Genomic DNA, 19,731 nt, shown 5'->3' with positions numbered 1-19,731 from the left:
TTTTTTTTTTAATTAATAGACTATTCCTTAGAGCGCTTTAAGGTTCACGTCAAAATTGAAGGTGCAGAGATTCCCCACGCACCCCCCTGCCCCTGCATGCACGGCGCCCCCCATTACAGTGTTTACACATCATTATCACCCAGAGTCCGCAGTCTACACTGGGGCTCACTCTTGGTGGTGGTCACTCGGTGGGTTTGCACAAATGTTACAATGATGCGTATCCACCATTAGAGGGTCACCCAAGGTAGCCTTGTTGTCCTTAAACTCCTCCGTGCTCCGTCTTCATCCCTGCCCTCCAAACCCTGGTAACACTGGTCCTTTTACTGTCTCTGAAGTTGTGCCTTTTCTAGAACGTCTCATAGCTGGATCGTACGGTTGGTGGCCTTCTCACATTGGCTTTTGTCACTTAGTGATGTGGTGTAAGTCTCCTTCGTGTCTTTTCATGGCTCGGTGGCTCATTTTTGTTTTTTTTCTGGTGCCAAGTAATACTCCATCATCTGGATGGACCGCAGCTTATGTATCCGTTCACCTGCTGAGGGACATCCCGGTTGCTTCCAGCTTTCGGCAACTGAGTAAAGCTGCCGTAAACATCGTGTGCAGGTTTCTGATGTCCCCTCCTCTGGGTAAATGCCAAGGAGCACGGCTGCTGGATCGGGTGGTGGGAGCATGTTTCCAGCAGCGTCTTGCAGAGCGGCCGCGCCATTTTGCGTTCCCGCCAGCCACGAGTGAGCGTTCCCGCCGCTCAGCATCCTCGCCAGCGCTGGGTGTCATCAGGGTTCTGGAGTTTGGCCGTTCTAATAGGTGTGTAGTGGGGTGCCATGTTTTCACCTGCATTTCCCTGATGGCCCATGACGAAGGTCATCTCTTCATCTTTGCTATCTGTATACTTTCTTGGGTGAGAGATCTGTTAAGGTGTTTCGTCCATTTTTTAGTTGGGTTGGTTGTTTGTTTTTAATGTTTATTTTTATTTTTGAGAGAGAGAGAGAATACAGAGCACGATCGGGGGAGAGACAGAGAGAGAGAGGGAGATACAGAATCCGAAGCAGCTCCAGGCTCTGAACCGTCAGTACAGAGCCCAACGTGGGGCTCAAACCCACGTACCAGGAGATCCATGACCTGAGTCGAAGTCATATGCTTAACCGACTGAGCCACCCAGGCACCCTGGGTTGGTTGTTTTCTTATTGTTGACCGGTAAGAGTTCTTTGTATATTTTGGAGATCAGTCCTTTATCGGACATGTCTTTTGCAAATATTTTCTCCCATCTGTGGCTCACCTTCTCATGCTCTTGATGCTGTCTCTTGCAGAGCAGAAGTTTTTAATTTTAACGAAATCCAGTTCACCATTTCTTTATTTCGTGGGTTGTGCCTTTTGTGCTGTATCTAAAAAAATTATCACCAAACCCAAGATGATCCTGATTTTCTACTGTGGGATCTTCCAGAAGAGTTCTAGTTTTACATGTTACATTTGGGTCTGTGGTCCACTCTGAGTGTTGGGGGGCGGTGTCTCTGTCTAGAGTCCCTGTTTTGCACGTGGACGTCCTTCCCGCACTGTCTGTTGAAGAGACCATCTTTGCTCCATGGCGTTGTCTTTGCTCTTTTGTCAAAGATCAGTTGACTGTATTGTTGGGGGTCTATTTCTCTGCTGTCTGTTGTGTTCCATTGATCTCTCTGTCTGTTCTTTTACCAGTGATACAGCCTTGACTTCCAGCTTTCTAACAGATCTTGAAGTCAGGTACTGTCAGTCTTCCAACTCGGTGCTTCTCCTTTGATCTTATTTTGGCTCTTCTTGGTGTTTTGCTTCCATAGAAACTCCAGAACTGGTTTGTCAATATCCACAAAATAACTTGCTGGGATCTTTATTGGAATTGTATTGAATCTAGAGATCAAGTTAGGAAGAACTGACATCTTGACAAAATTGAGCCCTCCTATTTATAAAGTGGAATCTCTCCATTTATTCAGTTATTGTTTATTTTTTCAAAGTTTTGTAGTTTTTCTCGTAAATAGATCTTGTATATAATTTTATTGGATTTATACCTAGGTATTCTGCTTTTGGAGCTGCTAACCTAAATTGTTTTGTTCTTTTAGTTCCAAATTGTGATTGTCCTCTGCTGGTGGATGGTAAGGGATTGACTTGTATAGTAATCTTGTTTCCTGCCACGCTCTGTCGCCCTGGTCACTGTTGCAGCATTACATGCAGCCCTAGTGGCCCCAGTGTGGACAAGGCTGAGGCCACAGGACTCCTGCAGGTCTGCAGCTGTGAGGGAACCCAGTTCCCCACAGGAGGCCTTTCATACATGGTAGGTGTTTGCTTTCAGAAATGTTGGGGAGGGAATTTCGGAGTCTGGTGGAGGCCTGGGCTTGAAATACCTCCTTTCTGCACCTCTTATCTGTAGAATAGCTTACAACTGTGGCTCTGTGATGGAGGCCAGTGAAACATACAGCTATTTTCTTCCTCTGTACAACGTGCATTGTTCTTCTGTGCGATAACTCCCTGTCTCTCTGCCTCTTGCTCAGCTAAAGTTCTTCTCTCTGGTTTCACAACAAATGATTTTGTGTTGAACTCTTTTCAGACTTATCCTTGAGGGGTAAGTTTTGTGTGGCCAGAACAAAGGTGACAGAGTTTGCCCCAAACAGCGAGTACGTTAGAACATGAAACCCCAAAAATGTGGAATGTGGCTGTGTGAGTCCTGGGTTCAAGTCCAGGCTCTGCCACTCAGGGTTTTGACCTCCGGCGATGCACTCAGCCACACAGATCTTAGTATAATGATAATGATCTCTTGCCACAGCATGGCTGCAGAGACCAAGTGAATCTGACATTGAAAACTGCCTTGGGAACTATAATGTGGTCACCCACAAGGTTGTTGTTTGCCTGCCACTGTGCTTTCACGGAAAAATGCTCTTCCTGGCCTGGGAGAAATGGCCTTTCTCCCCTGCTGTGATATCTCCACTTGTGCTCAGCTCAGGTTTACACCCCAGCCCGCACGCCTCTGGACTGTGCACTTGGCTTTAAAATATCATCTCCCGGCAAGCTGCCTGGCAAGTTTCTCCTTAAGCATCATGGTTATCAAACATTTTCACAACAAATGTGCAATTAATAAATGGATCAATGAATTAGTTACTCGTAATTGGGAACCATAATCGCCCTTATTTTTAGATGTTAAAGCTTTTTGTTCGGGACACCTGCGTGGCTCTGTCGGTTGAGCCTCTTGACTCTTGGTTTGGGCTCAGGTCACGATCTCACCACTTCACGAGTTTGAGCCCTGCTCGGGATTCTCTTCTCTCCTTCTCTCTCTGCCCATCTCCCTCGCACTGTCTTTCTCTCTCAAAATAAATATATATATATGTGTGTATGTATATATATATATACATACACACATATATATACACACATACACATATGTGTATATATATACATATATGTGTGTGTGTGTGTGTATATATATATATATATATATATATATATATATATACATATATATATATGTATGTATATTTAGAAAACAAAAGCCTTTTCTTCTATTGCAGGGTATCATTTTTAGGTTCACTTTATAATCTCGTTCAGTAACATGTGGCAGTTATCATTGGTTTGCCTTTGTGAAGGGTGGCAGTTCCCAGGACTTGAGGCAGGACCCTGGAGTCTTCTGTGAGCATCTGAGCTGAGCGTTTACACAATGTCCTTTTAAAATCTCACGTTTCTAAGACACATGGAGGCAGTTAAATTTCCACTGAGCTCACTTCCTGGGCGACAAGGCTGGGAGTGGCATCAGGACACAGATCCGTGGCCGGAGCGAGGACAGAGCCAGCAAGGAGCTCCCCAAGGCCCCACAGTGTGGGACGACCATGGCCAGAAGGTGGTCAGACTGTCCCACTGGCGATCACTTCAAGGAAATGGATTTAGTGTTTTTTCTTAAATTTTGTTTTTTAAATGTTTATTTTATTTTTGAGAGTAAGGAGAGCAAGTAGGGTAGGGGCAGAGAGAGAGGGAGACACAGAATCTGAAACAGGCCCCAGGCTCCAAGCTGTCGGCACAGAGCCTGAGGCAGGGCTCAAACTCACGAATCGTGAGATCATGACCTGAGCCCAAGTCGGACTCTTAATTGACTGACCCCCCGGGCGCCCCTGATTTTTCTTAAATTTTGCATGTGTCCTAATCCACCTTCAGAACTGGCAGCGGTTCTCGAATTCCCCGAATTTTCCGAGTCTCCTCCCCGTCAAGCTGAGGAAGCCACACTAGGGAGTGTTAGCAGGAGTGGGCGGCTCCAGCAAGGACGCACACGTCTTCTCCTCCTTTGGGCCCAGGCCCTGTGGGTTGTTCTGGCCTCGGTGACTGTTGGGGTTTGGGCCTCACTCTTCCCTGGTGCTGGGAAAGCAGCGGCTGCGTGTTCCATCCAGAGAAGGCGTTACCAGGCCTTTGGCACGTTTCCCAGAAACGTCAGGTTGTGTTCTTAAACTAGCCATGTCACGACATTTCTTTTCTTTGTAAAAGAAGTCTGATCTGTAAGTTAAAGGAAGGGAAGACACTGGAGAGAGAGGAAGTGAGTTTCCTACATGCCCTGGATGTTTTTCCTTTCTTCACGTCACGTAAGAAGGTCGCCGTTTTTTGCACACGATGTGGGTCTCGTTTTTAGTGGCTGCGAAATGGTCCATCTCGTGGTTCGGCTCCTCACGGTCGCTCGTCTGGCTGTTTCTTTGCTTGACTTCTCTCTGGCTGCTCAGCACAGGCAGTGCTGTCTGCATCACGTCTGTTTTTCTGAATCTTGCATCGCTGTCTTAGGACCCACATTCCCAGAAACGGGCTGGGTGAACCCGTGTGTCCCTGAGGCTTTGATCCCTAGGGGTCTGATGGGTGTGGTCCCACTGCATGTGGTCGCCCCCACTTGGAGCACTGGTCGGGGACAGGGTCCCCCCAGGACAAACCCCCTGGTCTCCTGGAAGGCAGGGGCTCCGGGACCCTCGGGCTCAGCAGAGCAGTCCCCGGGAGGGGCAGCCTCCCTTTTCTGCTTTGAGGAAGGACCACGTGGCTCTGCCCTCGGGACTCAGATTCCCCAAACCCCGACTACTCATCAAAAGGCCATTTGTGGTGCCGAAAGGGAGCGGGGGTGAGATTGGTGGCAGCCTGTTGTGGCTCAGAGCCAGGCCATGCCAGCTGTGTGGGATTTCACTGTAGTTAGATCAGAATTTTTTTTCTTTTTTTTTGGAACCGCATCACAGTGACAGGAATGAAATCAAAGGCAGAATGTCCACCCCCCGAAAGTCACAGTATGGTAAATTTTCCAGGCACCCATCCAGCTCCCGCTCTCACACTCATGCGTGTTATTTTATACGCCTGACCATAGCACGGATGTGGTTTCTAGTCCGCTTTCCCCATTAACCTCTACCGTGTGTGCGGCTTCCAGAAAGAGCTGGTGTACTATCACTGCGCGAGCCGAGGGCGTGAGGCACGAGGGTTCGAGCACCTAACTCAGGAGGTGGCTACGCGCCAGGGCTCTGCTCGCATCCGTCTTCTCGTCTCGATACAACACAAGGAGGAAAAAAAAACGTCTTCTCCTTGTGCCGAGAATTCCTCCCTTTCTGGCTTCCCTGCGAACCACAGCGCAGCCTCAGCCGCGGCCCCCACGCTCCCCTGTCACATTGGTTGTGAGAAGGTCGGGTTGGTCGCCCTCCTTTCTAAGCCTTCTCAGAGGCGGGACCTCTGGGTCAGCGAGTGCAGCCCTGTTCTCCGAGCCTCCTGATAAATGCTGCCCGGTTATCGTCCGCCAGCTCAGTCCTGGTTCACGCCCGCGTTTCGTAAAAGTCCATCTGGTCAGAGCGTGGCAGGGGCCGAGCGCTGGGCGGCTGCAGTTGTGAGGACTTTGTGTTGACCCACACTCTGCCCCAAGATGGCACCTGTAAAGCTCTCAAGGTCAGATGGCAGCTGCAGGTCCCCTGGGCATGGTGGAGACGGTGGCCGCCAGCAGGGAGCAACGAGGTGCATCTACCGTTTCCGCCTGCCCCTGATCACCCCCTCCTGGTGGGAACGTGCAGGTGCAGGTGCGGGCGTCTAAAGAGGCGTCTGTGGTCGGGACGAGCACGGGGCGTCGTCTGCAGGCATATCTGTGGCCGGGGACAGTTGCACACGGTAAAGTCCACAGCTCACCCTCCAGAATGTTGGCCGACATTTCTCAGGGAACCTGCCTGGTACCCAGTAGGTTCTCGGTAGGCGCTGCAGCGGCCAGCATGCAGCTTGGGTGGCACGGGGGCTTGGACACCCAGGGGCTTTGAGGTTTCTGGAACCTTCCCGGCACCTCCAGGCCACAGTGTCCTCACTCATACGCCCCTCCACCCGGGACAGGGTGCAGACTGGGTGAGATGGTGTCTGTGAAGCGTCTGTCGCGACTAGACACGCACTGAGTGTCCTCAGGACTGAGCAACATCAGCGGAGCTCAGGGAAACGGAAACACTGGTGTTCCGGGTGGAAACTTCTCTCTGAACGATGCTGATGGCACAGGGCGCATCTGGCCACGACAGGGGTGAAGTCTCCAGCTCCCCTTGGCGAGGGCGGGAGTGAGCGGATGCTTCGGGGAACTTTGCAGAGAAAAGTTAGTGTCTCGGGGGAAACTCCCCGCTGAGCCTGTCGGAGGCTCCTTGTGGGGGACGCTCCGGCAGAAGACGCCGCCTGGGAGGTTTTCTGGAACCTGCTTCCTTCATTCTTGGCCTTTCCAGTTGGGCCTGTTCCAGAGACTCCGACAATTGGATTCGGGTGGCTTTTCCCTGCTACGTCGGTAAAGAGCCTGGCCAGCAGGCTTGTAGCGCCTGGCACCCCAGGATCGAGGGCACGTGAACTTGTTGGCACAAACCCAGGTCTCACCGAGGCACTGAGGCTTCGAGGCCCAGAGCTTCCCAAACTTTAAAAGTTAGCTGTGAATTAGCTGTGGCTCGCAGCATTTGCCTGGAAGCAGCGGATGGCTAGCAGCTCGCCGGCTGTGGGCACTCACACGGACCCTGGCGTCCGGCCGGCGGGGGCGTGGGCAGCTGTGCTCCGGGGGACACGGTGGTGGTGGTCGGCCAGGCAAGGCCGTGGCTCCTGCAGGGAGCAGGTGGCAGGCAGAGTGACGCAGACCTCCCACGCACCCCCAAAGCCCGACGTCCGCTTCTGCATGAGCTGCAGGGATCCGGGCTCAGCGCCATCAGGCTGTTTACTAAGCCCCACTTGCACTCAGCAGTTTGCTTCCCCTGAGAGAAGCTGCTGCAGAGAAGCCCCCGGCCCGTGGCAGCACATGGCACGGGCAGGACAGGCTGACCGGCCTGGCCCACGCGGATCACACAAATGCCTCCCTCTGGCACATTTGCTTATCTGTGGACTCACGCCCACACTAAGGCTGGGGAGGGGGCCCCAGCCCCACCAGGGACGCCAGGAGATTCCCGGGTTGGGGCCTCAGGACAGGTGTGTCCCCGGTCCCTCGCTCCCCACGCCTTCGGGATCGGGGGCCAAGGGCTCTGTGCCGGGGCACCTGGCAGGGGTCACACTAACACAGCGTCTCCCCGTTGCGTCTCGCAGCCTGCAACGTCTGGTACCTGAACTCGGTGGAGACGGAGTCCCTCACCGGCCACCAGGCCGTCCAGAAGGCCCTGAGCCTCACGCTGGTCCAGGAGCCGCCTCCCTTGTGCACCGTCGTGCACTTCAAGGTGTCCGCCCAGGGCATCACCCTGACTGACAACCAGAGGAAGTAAGTCCCCGGGGCACCCCCGGGGCCAGACCCCCCACCAGCCTGCGCGGCCCCTGGGGACACGTCCATCACCCGCACTCCCCTGTCCTTTCGCACCTCCCAGGAGCCATGCGCAACCCCCTGATATTCAGCCCAAAGGTTTTCTTCTTAGGATGTGGTAAAATTGTCAGAAGAGAGAGAGATTTGGACCTTTGAGTATACACACGTGTGTATAATTTTTATTTAGTTAAAAAAAAATTTTTTTAAGTTTATTTGAGAGGGAGACCGCGCAAGCGAGTAGGGGAGGGGCAGACAGAGAGAGAGAGAATCCCAAGCGGGCTCCACACTGTCAGCACAGAGCTGGATGTGGGGTTTGAACCCACGAACCGTGAGATCATGACCTGAGCTGAAATCAAGAGTCAGATGCTTAACCAACTGAGCCACCCAGGCGCCCTGCCTGTGTAATGTTTAAACACAAAAATCTTCTAAGTTGATTCTGTAAAAACACCCGGGGACCATGGTAGAGCCCCCCGGTCTGCTCAGTGTCTGTACATGTGATGGGTGGTCGTCCCGTCTCAGGTGACACGGAGCTCAGGTGACCTTGCTAGATACTATTTCAGCATCCAGATGATTGTAACCTAATAATGATTAGTTCCGGGTAAGAGTAACACGTGCTAGTAATAATCGTTCATCATAATCCAGACGTTATATAACAGGTGATGACCTTAACGTGTCTAGACGGTGTCTGATTATCTGGGTGATAGACAGTATCTCGGTGGCCTTCATCAGAGCTGTCACCAAGTGGTTTCTACGCAGTAGGAGTTCCGGCGGGAACAGTGTAGAGCCCAGCCGGAGGAGTCAGGTGCACAGACAGTGCCTGGTCCTCCCCCGCCCCCGCGGAGCCTTTGACCTCAGGATCGAAGGCATTTCAGATGCACTTCCCATTTACCTGTTACGGAAACAGACTGGTGTGGTTAGCAAGAGAGCCGGGTCCTCAACAGTAAGAGCAGAAGAACGGCAGGAGCTTCACGGGGCACAGGATGGGTCCCCTGGCACCCACCCTCCCCGGTGCAGCCCGACCCGTCCTCGGCACCCGCCCTGCAGCCAGTGTGACAGTTCCCCCTGGCGCCATCAGGTGCATCCTCATAGCTGAGTTGGGCTCCCGTCCTTGACGACGCCCTGTCCCCAGCGAGGAAATACGGCTGGCGATGGTGGGTGGTTCGCGGGCTGAGAACAGGAAGGCCAGGCTCACTGGCCCCTCTCTCGGGGTGCCAGGGCTCCCGCTCCCGGGCTCGGTCCAGACCTCCACGCGGCTGGCACTTGCACAGGGTTGCCCTGCTGAGAGCTTCCCTCTTGCCGAGCACCAGCTCCCCCCACACCCGCTCTGTCCACCCCTGATGGTGGTACACAGGGCTCTTTGACCAGTAATAAAACCGCCTTTGGGGTGGGGGGCTGCCCCACGCATCACCGTTGCCCTGATACCCGGTGGTGGGACCCTGTCCCCCTCCGCCCTGTCCCCACAGGCTCTTCTTCCGGAGGCACTACCCCGTGAGCAGTGTGATTTTCTGCGCGCTGGATCCACAGGACAGGAAGTAAGAAATCCCTGTGTGTATGAAGTGATGCGTTAAGCATCCTTTGCCCGTTAAGTTAATAAAAAGACTAACGTAACTCTTCCTCCTCTTTTAATCTGCAAGGTGGATCACAGACGGCCCCTGCTCGAGGTAAGGTCCTGGGATGCCGCACCTTCTTTCTCCAAAGTACATTCTCTTACAGGTTTGCAAATGGGGTTTCCGTCAGGAAATGACTAAATCTCGCCAGCGGGTTTGGGTTGTGCCGTAAACAAAACTGAAAGTATCCCTTTCCGTGGGAAGGGCCTGCCCAGGGTCTGCGTTTCTGCGGGCTCTTCTCTGCAGGCACAGCACTTCCATTCGACCTGTACGTGTGGTCAGGTAGCGAGGACCAGATTGCATGGCTTTTTGGCTGCTCAGAGTGGTGTGCGCGGTGGGCACATCAAGGTCAGGGTGGAAGGAAGGACTGCCCGTGTGTGAGCATGAACCACACGGTGGTCAGTGTTTCCCAGACGCAGATGGTGGGCTGAAACCGCACGGCGCTCCCAGAACTTTCCGGAGCTGTGTGCACTCTCCAGGCCAGCTTCCTTGATGTAACCTAAATTTGATTGCCTGGAATGTCACATCACAGGGGTCTGGCTCTGGCGTCCCCATCTCGCAGTGATGTTTGTCTCGGGGTCTGATAAAGCGCACGGAGACCCCAGGTGGGGCCTGGGCTGCCCCGCTCTGGCACGTGGGGCTGACGGCACTCGTGCCTGTGTGGAATGTGCGACGCCATCAGGGTTACTTGAGCCGAGCCCGCTTGGAAACCGCTAAACAGGAACAGAAAAATCCTTCATTTTTCGAAGATGGAGAAGGGGCTTTGCCAGGGAACCAGACAATGGAAGTCACTATGGGAAGCCGAGGGCTCACGGAAGCCTGTCCAGAGAACAACAGTTCCATTCTTCTAAGAAAAATAATTAGATGTGCTGTGCTTCTAAGAAGTCTCCTTGGTAGCGTGTTGTCTTGACTGGGGTGTAGGGGGCTGGAGAGGGGAGCTCTGACCCCTGGAGGTGTGAGCGCTCCCCTCACCGCCCCGGTGCCCCATGAGGTCTGTGCCCCCACGTAACCTGATCGAGGAGAGAGCAAGCCGCTTGCCCCCGTACCCGAGGACCCCAGCCCCCCCTTGGGACACACCCCAGTCCACACGCTGGGCGGGGGCCCAGGAGCCCATCCTGTCCAGAGTCTGCAGGACCAGGGCAGTGGCCAGCCACACACCTGCTTGACCTGCGAGGTGGGCAGGTGTGGATGGGTGTTGGACAGGTATAGACAGATATCAGACAGGTGTGGGCAGGTTGTCGGGCAGGTGTGGACAGGTGTCAGGCAGGTGTGGGCAGGTAGTCGGGTAGGTGTGGGCAGGTGTCAGGCAGGTATGGACAGGTTCTTGGGCAGGTGTGGACAGGTTGTCGGGCAGGTGTGGACAGGTGTCAGGTACGGACAGGTAGTCGGGCAGGTGTGGGCAGGTGTCAGGCTAGGGGGCAGCATGAGTGGCGGGTTGCGGTGGCTGCAGTGTGGGAGGAAGCAGACGGACGCTGGCAGTCTGACTTCGGCTTTCCTTTTGCAGAGTTTTCGGTTTTGTGGCCCGGAAGCAGGGCAGCGCCACAGACAACGTGTGCCACTTATTTGCGGAGCATGACCCGGAGCAGCCCGCCAGCGCCATCGTCAACTTTGTGTCAAAGGTCATGATCGGCTCCCCTAAGAAGATCTGAGCCCCTTCCCGCCAGAGACAGGAGGGGGGCCGGGGCGTCTGCCGGGTAGCGGCCGGTGAGCCTGACGCTGCAGCCCCAGGAGGGGAAGGGGATCCCTCTCCGGCTTTATAGATCTGAGGACACAGCCCGCCCTCTCCTGCCTCCCCTGGAAGACTGCTTCCCACACATTCCTGCTGCCAGGTGCTTCCCGGGTGGAGGCAGCTGGGCACCTGCAACGCCCACCTGGGCTCCACCACGTTGGAAGGGGCCGTGTAAGGAAACGTGTTCCTTGCACGCCGGCGTCTGTGGGAAGGAGGGCGCCCGGCCCTTTGGTAGTGGCCCTGCGAGAGCAGCGGGGCCATCGCCGGTGCGGAGGGCCCCGGTCCGTCCCGTGCCCCCGGGAGGAGACCTCTCTCCTCCACGACAGAGACGCTGGCTAACCGAGAAGGGTTTGCACGTCTGACGAAGGCTCGTGCAGGTCAGGCCCTTCCGGAACTCTGGGGAGGGGACAGTGCGATGGCTGTGAGGACGGGGAGGTCACCCGATGACGTCAGAGAGCCTCGGCCTGGCGGGCGGTGGTGGCCCCAGCCTCCTGCTCACATGCCGAGTCTGAGCGGCACACTGACCGTGAGAGGAGAAAGAAGAGGGACGTGAAATGCCATTTCATGTAATTTATATTCTGCTTATGCCAAATTATTTATGATGACACTTTCCTGTTGCTGGACGGGACGGGTCCCATCGCTGCGGGCCGCGGGGCCGAGCCCGTGTGGGTGCACAGGTGATCGGGGGCCGCAGCCCCGACAGCCTCGACCACCTGCAGCCTGATGGTCGACGTTGCATTTCCGGGCTGCGGGTGACGTCCCTTCTGGGGAGGAAGGTTCCGGAGGGTGGGTCACATTTGGGTTTAGACTTGCCCCTCTGTGAGCTGCCGGCCACTCGTCCCGCCTCTGCGGCCCCCGTGGGATCCTGTGTTTCTAGCGTCCTGAGCGGAGAGACTGGAGGAACAGCACGAGGCTCAGACCTTCCAGGCTGTTCTTGAGCTGAGGGCCGTTGCTCTGCACCACCTTGGAGACCAAGCCAGCTGTGCCGTTCGTGCCGAGGGCCCTGCGCGTCCCCCGGAGCGGGAGCTGGAAGGAAGGCCTGGTCTTCAGTGTAAGGCGCCTCTCAGCCCCGGGAACTGCCCGCCCTGCCCGGCTCTGCAAAGTCCAGACCAGCTCTCGGGCCTCCCAGAGTCGCCGACAGCCACACAGGAGGGGGTGGGAGTGTGTCTCGTGAGGTCTCTGCTTTAAGCGGGTCAGAGACCGACGTGGGGCCACACACATCCCGAGTGTGCGAGTCCCTGTGGGCGCTAAGAAGGCGGACACGGTCCCCAGCTGGTCCAGTAGCTGCACCGATCACAAGTGCCTCATTTCTGTGCCAAATGTTTGCCTTGGTCTTCGCAGACCTTCTCCGCCGACAGGTGTAGGGGTGGCCATTAGAGACTCTGTGGGTGTCTCCCGGAAGCGTTGGTGGCCCGGTCCTCGGCAGAAGCCACTGGCATCGCAGCTTTCCCTTCGTGGCAGAAATTCGGCCAAAGGGACCTGAGCCTGAGATGGCTTCTACCCAGTTTGACCCAGAGACGGCAGCCTGGGTCCCAGGTCCTTCCGATGAAGGAAGAGAGGGCTCGTTTAGAAATCCGAGCAGGGGTGGGTATGGGATTCGGGAGCACAGGCCGTCGGATGACCGAGGCATCGGGGCCTCCTGTGCAGTCCCTGTCCGGAGCATTCCAGAAGCCACACCCGCTTGCTTTTTGAACTGACTGGCCAGCTGCGGCTTCTCGCAGGGGTCAGGGCGTCAGGAAGTTCGCTCCCTCTCCAGAGCCAAGGGAAGCCAGTTCCGCGGGTTCTGGCGAGCTGGTATGACAGATTTCTCCCTGTTACACACCCGTTTCACAGAACAAGACGAATCCACAGACTGGGGGCTCAGACCGCGGGGAGCCCTGTCCCGCCCCCCCACGCAGGCCAGGGGTCACTCCGCGGAAGACACTGTCCCTGACACCTGGCCTCCGGGCGCCAGCAGGCACAGGGGTCCTGTCCTGGGGAGGTCACGAGGCCTGCCCCCCACAGTGTCATAGCCAGGGTCCTATTAACCTGCTTGTTAACCGTATGCTGTATTCCTCCAGTGCTAACCTATAACCACATTAAGTCAAACCGAATTTAAGGGTCTCCACGTGTATCCCTGGCGTCCTAGACCTCACGTCTCCTTATCTGCCTTACTTATTAGTGGGTATTTTTACTTTTCTTACATTGTAAAGAATATATCCAGTATGTAAATGAATGTTCTATAAACCTTTGTATAGTCATTTTCTCTGCTTCTCAAATATCATCTCTATTCAGAGTATAATAAAATTATAAACGTGGCAAAGCCTCGGGGAGGCAGGCATTTCTTGCAGTGGATGAAAGTGTGCGTGTGCGCGTCCGTCTGTGTGTGCGTGGGCGTGTGCACGTGTGTGTCTGCATGTGTTGAGTCGGGAGTTTGAAGCTGACTTTTTTGTGGGTCCTTGGATTCCATGATAAATTAACATGTTTTGCCTTTAGGAATGCATTTCAAGATTTCTGCCCAGAGACCTTCGAAAACCTACATTCGAAGATACTAAGAACCGAATCATAACGTGTGGTGCTGCTCATAGATACTGATCCGTTTTGATGTTCAGCCCCCGAGGGGACTCTTCCCGCATCTACAGAGTTGAGGCCTGAACCTGAAGTCTGGTGGGTTCACCTGTTGCTTCAATAACAGATGCTGGTCGTGCCCGGAACCACCCTCCTCGGTCTCCCCCCACCGCCAGGTGGGGGCCCATTATGCTAGCTTTTTGCCGTCTTGGGTCTGGGCCGCCTTCCCTGGTTGACGTCCCTCCCCATGTAACTGATGGGGACACAGGACCCGTGCCCCCTCACTCTCTGCGTCCCTAAATCCCAGAACTGTCGCCCAGGCCCTGGTAGGGGGATGGTCACTGGGCCGCACCACACACTGCCCGCCTTTCCCACTGCAGGCCTCGGGCACAGATGAGGTCACTCATCATAAAGCCAAGGGCTGCGACCATTCACGTAAACACAACTGCTCAGTCCCAGCCAGGAGCGTAAGGGAGAGTCATGTCCAACAAGAGGTTTGGGGGTCAGGGGCTGGACCCTTGACCACGAGTGTTACAGCAAGGAGTCAAGTGGGCAGGGCCCAGCAGGGTGGGTTTCCGGGAAGACAGTTTGGGTTTGTCACGGTGGCCTGGAGTCTGCCAGAGGATTCCAGAGACCAGCCACCACCAGGCACTGCCCGGCCTGGAGTCTGCCGTGCAGATTAACTCTGTGTTCGTCACCCAGGGGCTACTGCTGATGGAGGTACTGTGATGGGCGTCTGGGTCCCACCCCCACAGGGCCCTGGATCTGTTGGAGATGGGCGTCTGGGTCCCGCCCATGGGGGACCCTGGGTCTATTGAAGATGGGGGCATCGGGGTCCTGCCCCCTCAGAAACCTGGATCTCTTGAAGATGGGCGCCCAGGTCCTGCCCACTGGGAGACCCCTGGATCTCTGGGAGATGGCCCCTTGTCCTGCCCATGGGGGACTTCCTGTCCCATCCTCCCTCATGGTTCTTGTTTCTGATAGAGGTATGTGTGGTCACCAAGAGCGTGAGATGAGCTTCCTCAGGGCCTCAGAGGTCACATTTCACACAGCAGACGCAAAGTTGGAGTTTCCAGGCGGACTTGGGGCCGTGGGCACATGCTGGGGAGGGACATTGCATGACGCGGGACTGGCTGTATCCAGACACGTTTGGGTGCAAGGCTGTTGGGCTGGTAACATGAAAAGGATCCAAGAAGAAATGGCCTTAGTGTCCCTGAGGAATCACGGTCTGCAGTGCCTGGGCCAGGACAGCAGTGGGGGGTATCGGACCCCAAAGCCCTTTGCCTGTGGGAGGGTGCCCGATGCCACGACAGGTGACCTGGCCTGAGGCCTCTCTGTCCCCATGGATCTGAGACATCAGGGTGGTGGTGGGGCCACCAGGAGGAGGCTGTGCCCCTCCCGGGGAACACACTGTCTCCCGCTGTCATGGGGTCCACAGAAAGGCTCAGCCATGGAAGTCTCCCTGAGCCATGGCTCCACTGTCTCTACCACTGAGACACCTGTGCCGCCAGCAGCAGCCGCAGGGACCATGGGAGCTTCGGCACCAGGGAAACCACACAGACCAAAATGCTGCGGCAACACAGTGATGATCTAGCCATTCGTGTGGGCACAGCCTGCCGCGGGCCAGGACCTGGGGCCACACGTACACCGGGCCACTGCCTGCTGACCGATCAGAGGTTAGTAGGAGCCAGAGTCTCCTAACGTAAGAGCCCAAGCATCCTGGCGATGGTAGAAAACCACCCCAAAATGACCCGTGTACCGGGAACCAGGAAACTCATGACAGGAGAAAAGACAGTCCTCTGCCCCCAACATCCGGATGAATCCGAGGTCAGAATTCCCGGCTGAGGACAAAGCAGCTGACGAGGCTTCAGCTGGCACATGCAAGCTGTCCTCACGCAAGCGAAAAGACAGAAAAGCACAGCAAAGAAACAGGCAATGGAAACGAAGCAGACGGAAGTTTCCTTACAGAACGGAAAGGTACAAAACTCGCTGGAACGGGGTCATGGAGGGAGTGGACAGGAGAGGGGCCCTGCCTTCCGGGACCGAGCGAGAGAGCCTGCCACAAGAAGTGGGCCACCTCCAGGACCTGACGGGGACAGTCACGCAAAACACAACCGCGGTGTCCTTGAGTCCCAGGAGGGGAGAGGAGAGGAGGGGCTACGGAATAGTTGAGGCAGCCACCAAAGACCCCAAATCCACAAAGACCCGGCCTGTAAATTCAAGAAGCTGAGTGAGCCCCAAACTAGACAAACAACAGCAAAAAAAATCCGTGCAACTGTCTGCTATGAATTCTACAGTCCCTGAACTGGTCATGATGTCATGGTTCGTGGGATCGAGTCCCATGTTGGGCTCTACACTGACAGCACGGAGCCTGCTTGGGCTTTAATCCCTCTCTCTCTCTCTCTCTCTCTGCCCCTCCCCCACTCGTGCTCTCCCTCTGTCTCTCAAAAATAAATAAATGTACATAAATAAATAAATAAAAACGCTTGAACTAAGCACACCGACCAAGGGACAGAGCTTGGCACAGGAGAACCGAAACACGACCCAACTGCACACTGTTTACGCTTCGGATTCAGTGACAGCGGGTTGAAATTAGGATTTGAGACTATCTATCTTGCCAACGTTAATTTTAAAACGCCAAGGCCCTATACCAGTGTCTGACGACACGTACTTCAGGGCACAGGACACAGCAAGGCGCAAGGAGGCCCGTCATACAGCCGTGGAGGCTCAGTCCCCGGGGAAGACACGACGACCCTCGACGCCCACCCACCAGACAGAGCCTCGGCGACGGAAGCCAAGGCTGGTGGAGCCAGAAGGAGAGGCAAACCCACACTTGTGGCTGGGGGCTCAACGCCCCCTTCTCGGCAAAGGGGGGAGCTCCGCAAAGGACGCAGGACCCCAGGCAACACGAGCAGCCAACAGGATCGAATGGACAAACGTGGGCCCAACACCAGCAACAAAAGACACGTTTTGAAGCAACTGCCGATGTTGGCCAAGACATCCCGTAATCTGACCCACAAGCGGAGGGTGGATCCAGGGAAGGGCATGCATCCTGTCGGGGAGAGCTCATGGTTCCGCAGACCGTGTACGGTCACCCGGATTCTGGCGGGACAGCAGGTGTAATTGGGACAAGAAAGCAGACATTGGTTGAGTGCCTACTGTTTACCAAGCACAGTGCCAGCACCTGCTGGTTTATGGGTCCGCCCTTCCTGGGCTGCAGAGTCCAGGCAGTCCCCACTTGAGGCACGCTGTAGTGGGGGGACAGGGCCCCACACAGATGGCCCAGGTGACCATCTGTCGCACTGCCTGCAGACAGCCCCAGTGGGCGGCCCCGGGAGCTGTCCCCTTGCCCCTGTCGTTCCCGTGGTAGCGTGGGGACGAGGGAGGTGACCCTCCTGCTTGGACACACACAGCTGCAGGTGGCCCTCGCCCATTTACAGACAATGACGGTCGGCGGCAGAAAGGGTCAGTAGTTTGATCGGGACACAGGCCTGGAAAAAAAAAGAATCGGCAGTTTGTGGTCGCCCTTTTGTTTGGTTTAGTGTCTTTCTCTCGGTGCCCCAGCTGGGGGGCCAGAGCCTGTGTCCTTCCTGAGAGGCCCGTCCGTCCCTGCGCCCTCTCCCCGAGTGAGCGATTCCCGTGAACTGGCTCTTCCTGCTGCGCTTTGCCCTGCATTTGGACCGGAAGATGCTCGGGATTTGCGCTCAAGCCCCGGGGGGGGGGGGGGGGGGGGGGGGGGGGCGGTGCTGCTGAGCGCATGGCGGGCGGCATTGCCCCCTGGTGGCCAGCGCGGCTTACTGCAGCAGGGCGGGACCGCCCAACCGCGCTGCGCTGTCAGCCGCGGGCCTGCAGGTGGCGCCGGAAACGGACGCGCATTCCCTCTGCGGCTGTGACCGGCCACCTGAGCCGGCTCCTTTGTCCGAGGAGAACGGTTGTAGTGCTTCCCTGCAAGGTCGTCCTGAGAATGAACTCCGCGAACACACGCGGATGGGCTAGCACAGCCCGTGCGCGTCATTTCCAGCCACAGTTGTGCTTGCAAATCGTCGATGGTCTGTCACCCCCGTTAGGTGAATCCACAGGCTTTGTGGACCATCAGCATTTCCAACCCTGAAAAGCTGAGCCCCGTGAAAAGTGACGAACGCGGTGACCACCCCCCCCCCCACACACACACACACAGGACAGGGGCGGGCAAGCCTTTCCGAGTTCAGGTGGGGGGCTGGTGTGCTGGCTTGCACAGGAGAAGCTGGGGTAGACCCCCAGCAGCTGGTTCCAGAAGCTTCCCCTCCCAGGCGAGCGCGCTGGTGTGGCCTGGGCGTCTCCGTCTTACCAGGAGCGGGGGCGGATGAGCTCCGAGGGGAGGACGGAGCACCGTCCTCTCTTCCCTCCACACAAGCCATCCTCGTGCTCAGGTGAGAGGCACAGAGGAATCCCAGGAGAAAACCAGAACACGCTTCCTCCCCAGGGGATGGAAATGCCCCCTAACTGACTGTGGTGTTGGTGGATGGCACGGAAGCTACTGAGAACCACCCAGTCTTACATCTTCAGTGGGTGACGTGACATGCTGTGCGTTGTATCTCAAGAACACAGTTGTAAAAGTAAAACCAGAAGAGAATCCAGGAGGAGAGTAAAGACAGACTTGAGCATCCTCAGAGATCCAAGCTGGGATCCAGGCATCCCGGTGAGGAGGGAGCCGGGACTTGGCCTGCAGCACCCAGCACTGGACGGGCTGAGGCCCTGCCTGTCACCCCAGGCAGCTGTCTGGGAGGCGAGACTGGGGAGCCTGGACAAAAAGCCTTTCTCTGGGGGCACCTGGGTGGCTCAGTCGGTTAAGCATCCGACTTCGGCTCAGGTCACGATCTCACAGTTCGTGAGTTCGAGCCCTGCATCGGGCTCTGTGCTGACAGCTCAGAGCCTGGAGGCTGCTTCACATTCTGTGTCTCCCTCTCTCTCTGCCCCTTCCCTGTTCATGCTGTGTCTCTCTCTGTCTCAAAAATAAATAAACGTTAAAAAAAAAAAAAAGCCTTTCTCTGTCAGTCTTCTGCCTGGTGTTGATTTTAAGAGATGAGATGTGTCTGCTGAGGATGAGGCTGTAGGCTGGTGCCAGGCTTCTCTGCTGTGCCCAGAGGCCCTGCTCTGAGGCCCGGCAGAGCCGAGAGACTGCGGGAGACGTGGGGACAGGCAGTTCCCCAGACATAATGGGGGCTCTAAATGGGGCGGCCAGCTCTCCCAAAGACCTGGGTTGAGCTTTCCAACATCACCTCGGATGAAGAAATCCGACTCGGCAGGTCGGATTTCCCAGGGGTGCACAGGCGGGCACGGAAGAGCCCGTCTGTCCTCAGCCTCCGTCAGTCACTGGGAATCTGGGGGCGGGCTCTTGACCACATTGCAGGGCAGGCTGGTGAGAATTTGGCAGAGACACGGGCTGGACCACGTGGCCGGGTGGGGCTCGGGCCTGGGCTGCGGCCCCTGATGCGGGAGGCGGTGGGGGGTGGTAGACCCCGGGAGACAGCCAGGTGGGTGGGGTCTTCCATTGTGCATTTGTCCCCACCGCCACCCGGCAGGGTAAACAGGTCAGAGCACGCAGAAGAGAGAGAGGCAGCGATTGCCCAGGTCCAGGGAGGTGCGGGGCAATGGGGCACAGGCTCTGAAGACCCTCAGAAGCCCCCAGAAGACGTCAGCCTTCGCTAGGGGCCAGGAGGGTCAGAGCCCAGGTGGGGCACCTTTTTCCTCCCGTCCCGCTTCCTCCCCGGCCCCTTCCAGAGGGCTCAGCAGCAAATCCTCGGGGAAGGAGAACTGGAACTCTAGGACCTGCTTGTCCAAACCGGATTGTTTTCCAGGGCCACATCTGTGGGGGCATCTCACCGTGTAAAAATGGCCAGAGACGTGGCGGGGCCGGCCTGACCTCTCAGCCAGCCTGTGCTCCCCCCGGAGCAGGTGTGAGGGAGAAGGCCGAGGGAGCCAGGCCGCTCTGCAGTGGCCCCACGAGCCTACTTGGCCGTGGCCAGAAAAGCTGTCGCGTCCAGCAGGGGGGCCCGGGGCCTGGCATTCCTGGAGGCCCTCCATCCAGGAGGGCACGGGTGGCGGGGAGGACTGTCCTCCTGAAG

At 56.3% G+C, this 19,731-nt stretch overlaps 1 protein-coding gene across 11 annotated transcripts in view; it reads left to right on the top strand.

Moving 5' to 3' along the window:
- TNS3 (tensin 3) overlaps nucleotides 1–13,382 on the top strand; it is a 217,308-nt gene extending 203,926 nt beyond the window's left edge. For 10 of the 11 annotated variants that reach the window (XM_078442617.2, XM_078442616.2, XM_078442620.2 and 7 more), the window contains 4 exons: nucleotides 7,537–7,705; nucleotides 9,208–9,276; nucleotides 9,379–9,405; nucleotides 10,856–13,382. In XM_078442617.2, the coding sequence (XP_078298743.1) occupies nucleotides 7,537–7,705; nucleotides 9,208–9,276; nucleotides 9,379–9,405; nucleotides 10,856–11,000 (410 nt within the window). In that variant the 3' untranslated portion in view covers nucleotides 11,001–13,382. The remainder of the gene's footprint in view (nucleotides 1–7,536; nucleotides 7,706–9,207; nucleotides 9,277–9,378; nucleotides 9,406–10,855) is intronic. The other variant, XM_078442615.2, reaches the window with a different exon arrangement.
- The last annotated feature ends 6,349 nt before the right edge of the window (nucleotides 13,383–19,731 follow it).

Source organism: Panthera onca, chromosome A2 (genome assembly GCF_046562875.1).
Source record: "Panthera onca isolate mPanOnc1 chromosome A2, mPanOnc1 haplotype 2, whole genome shotgun sequence".
Lineage (NCBI taxonomy): Eukaryota > Metazoa > Chordata > Mammalia > Carnivora > Felidae > Panthera > Panthera onca.
The sequence above is the reverse complement of the archived record's forward strand: the minus strand, read 5'-3'. Positions and strand labels throughout refer to the sequence as shown.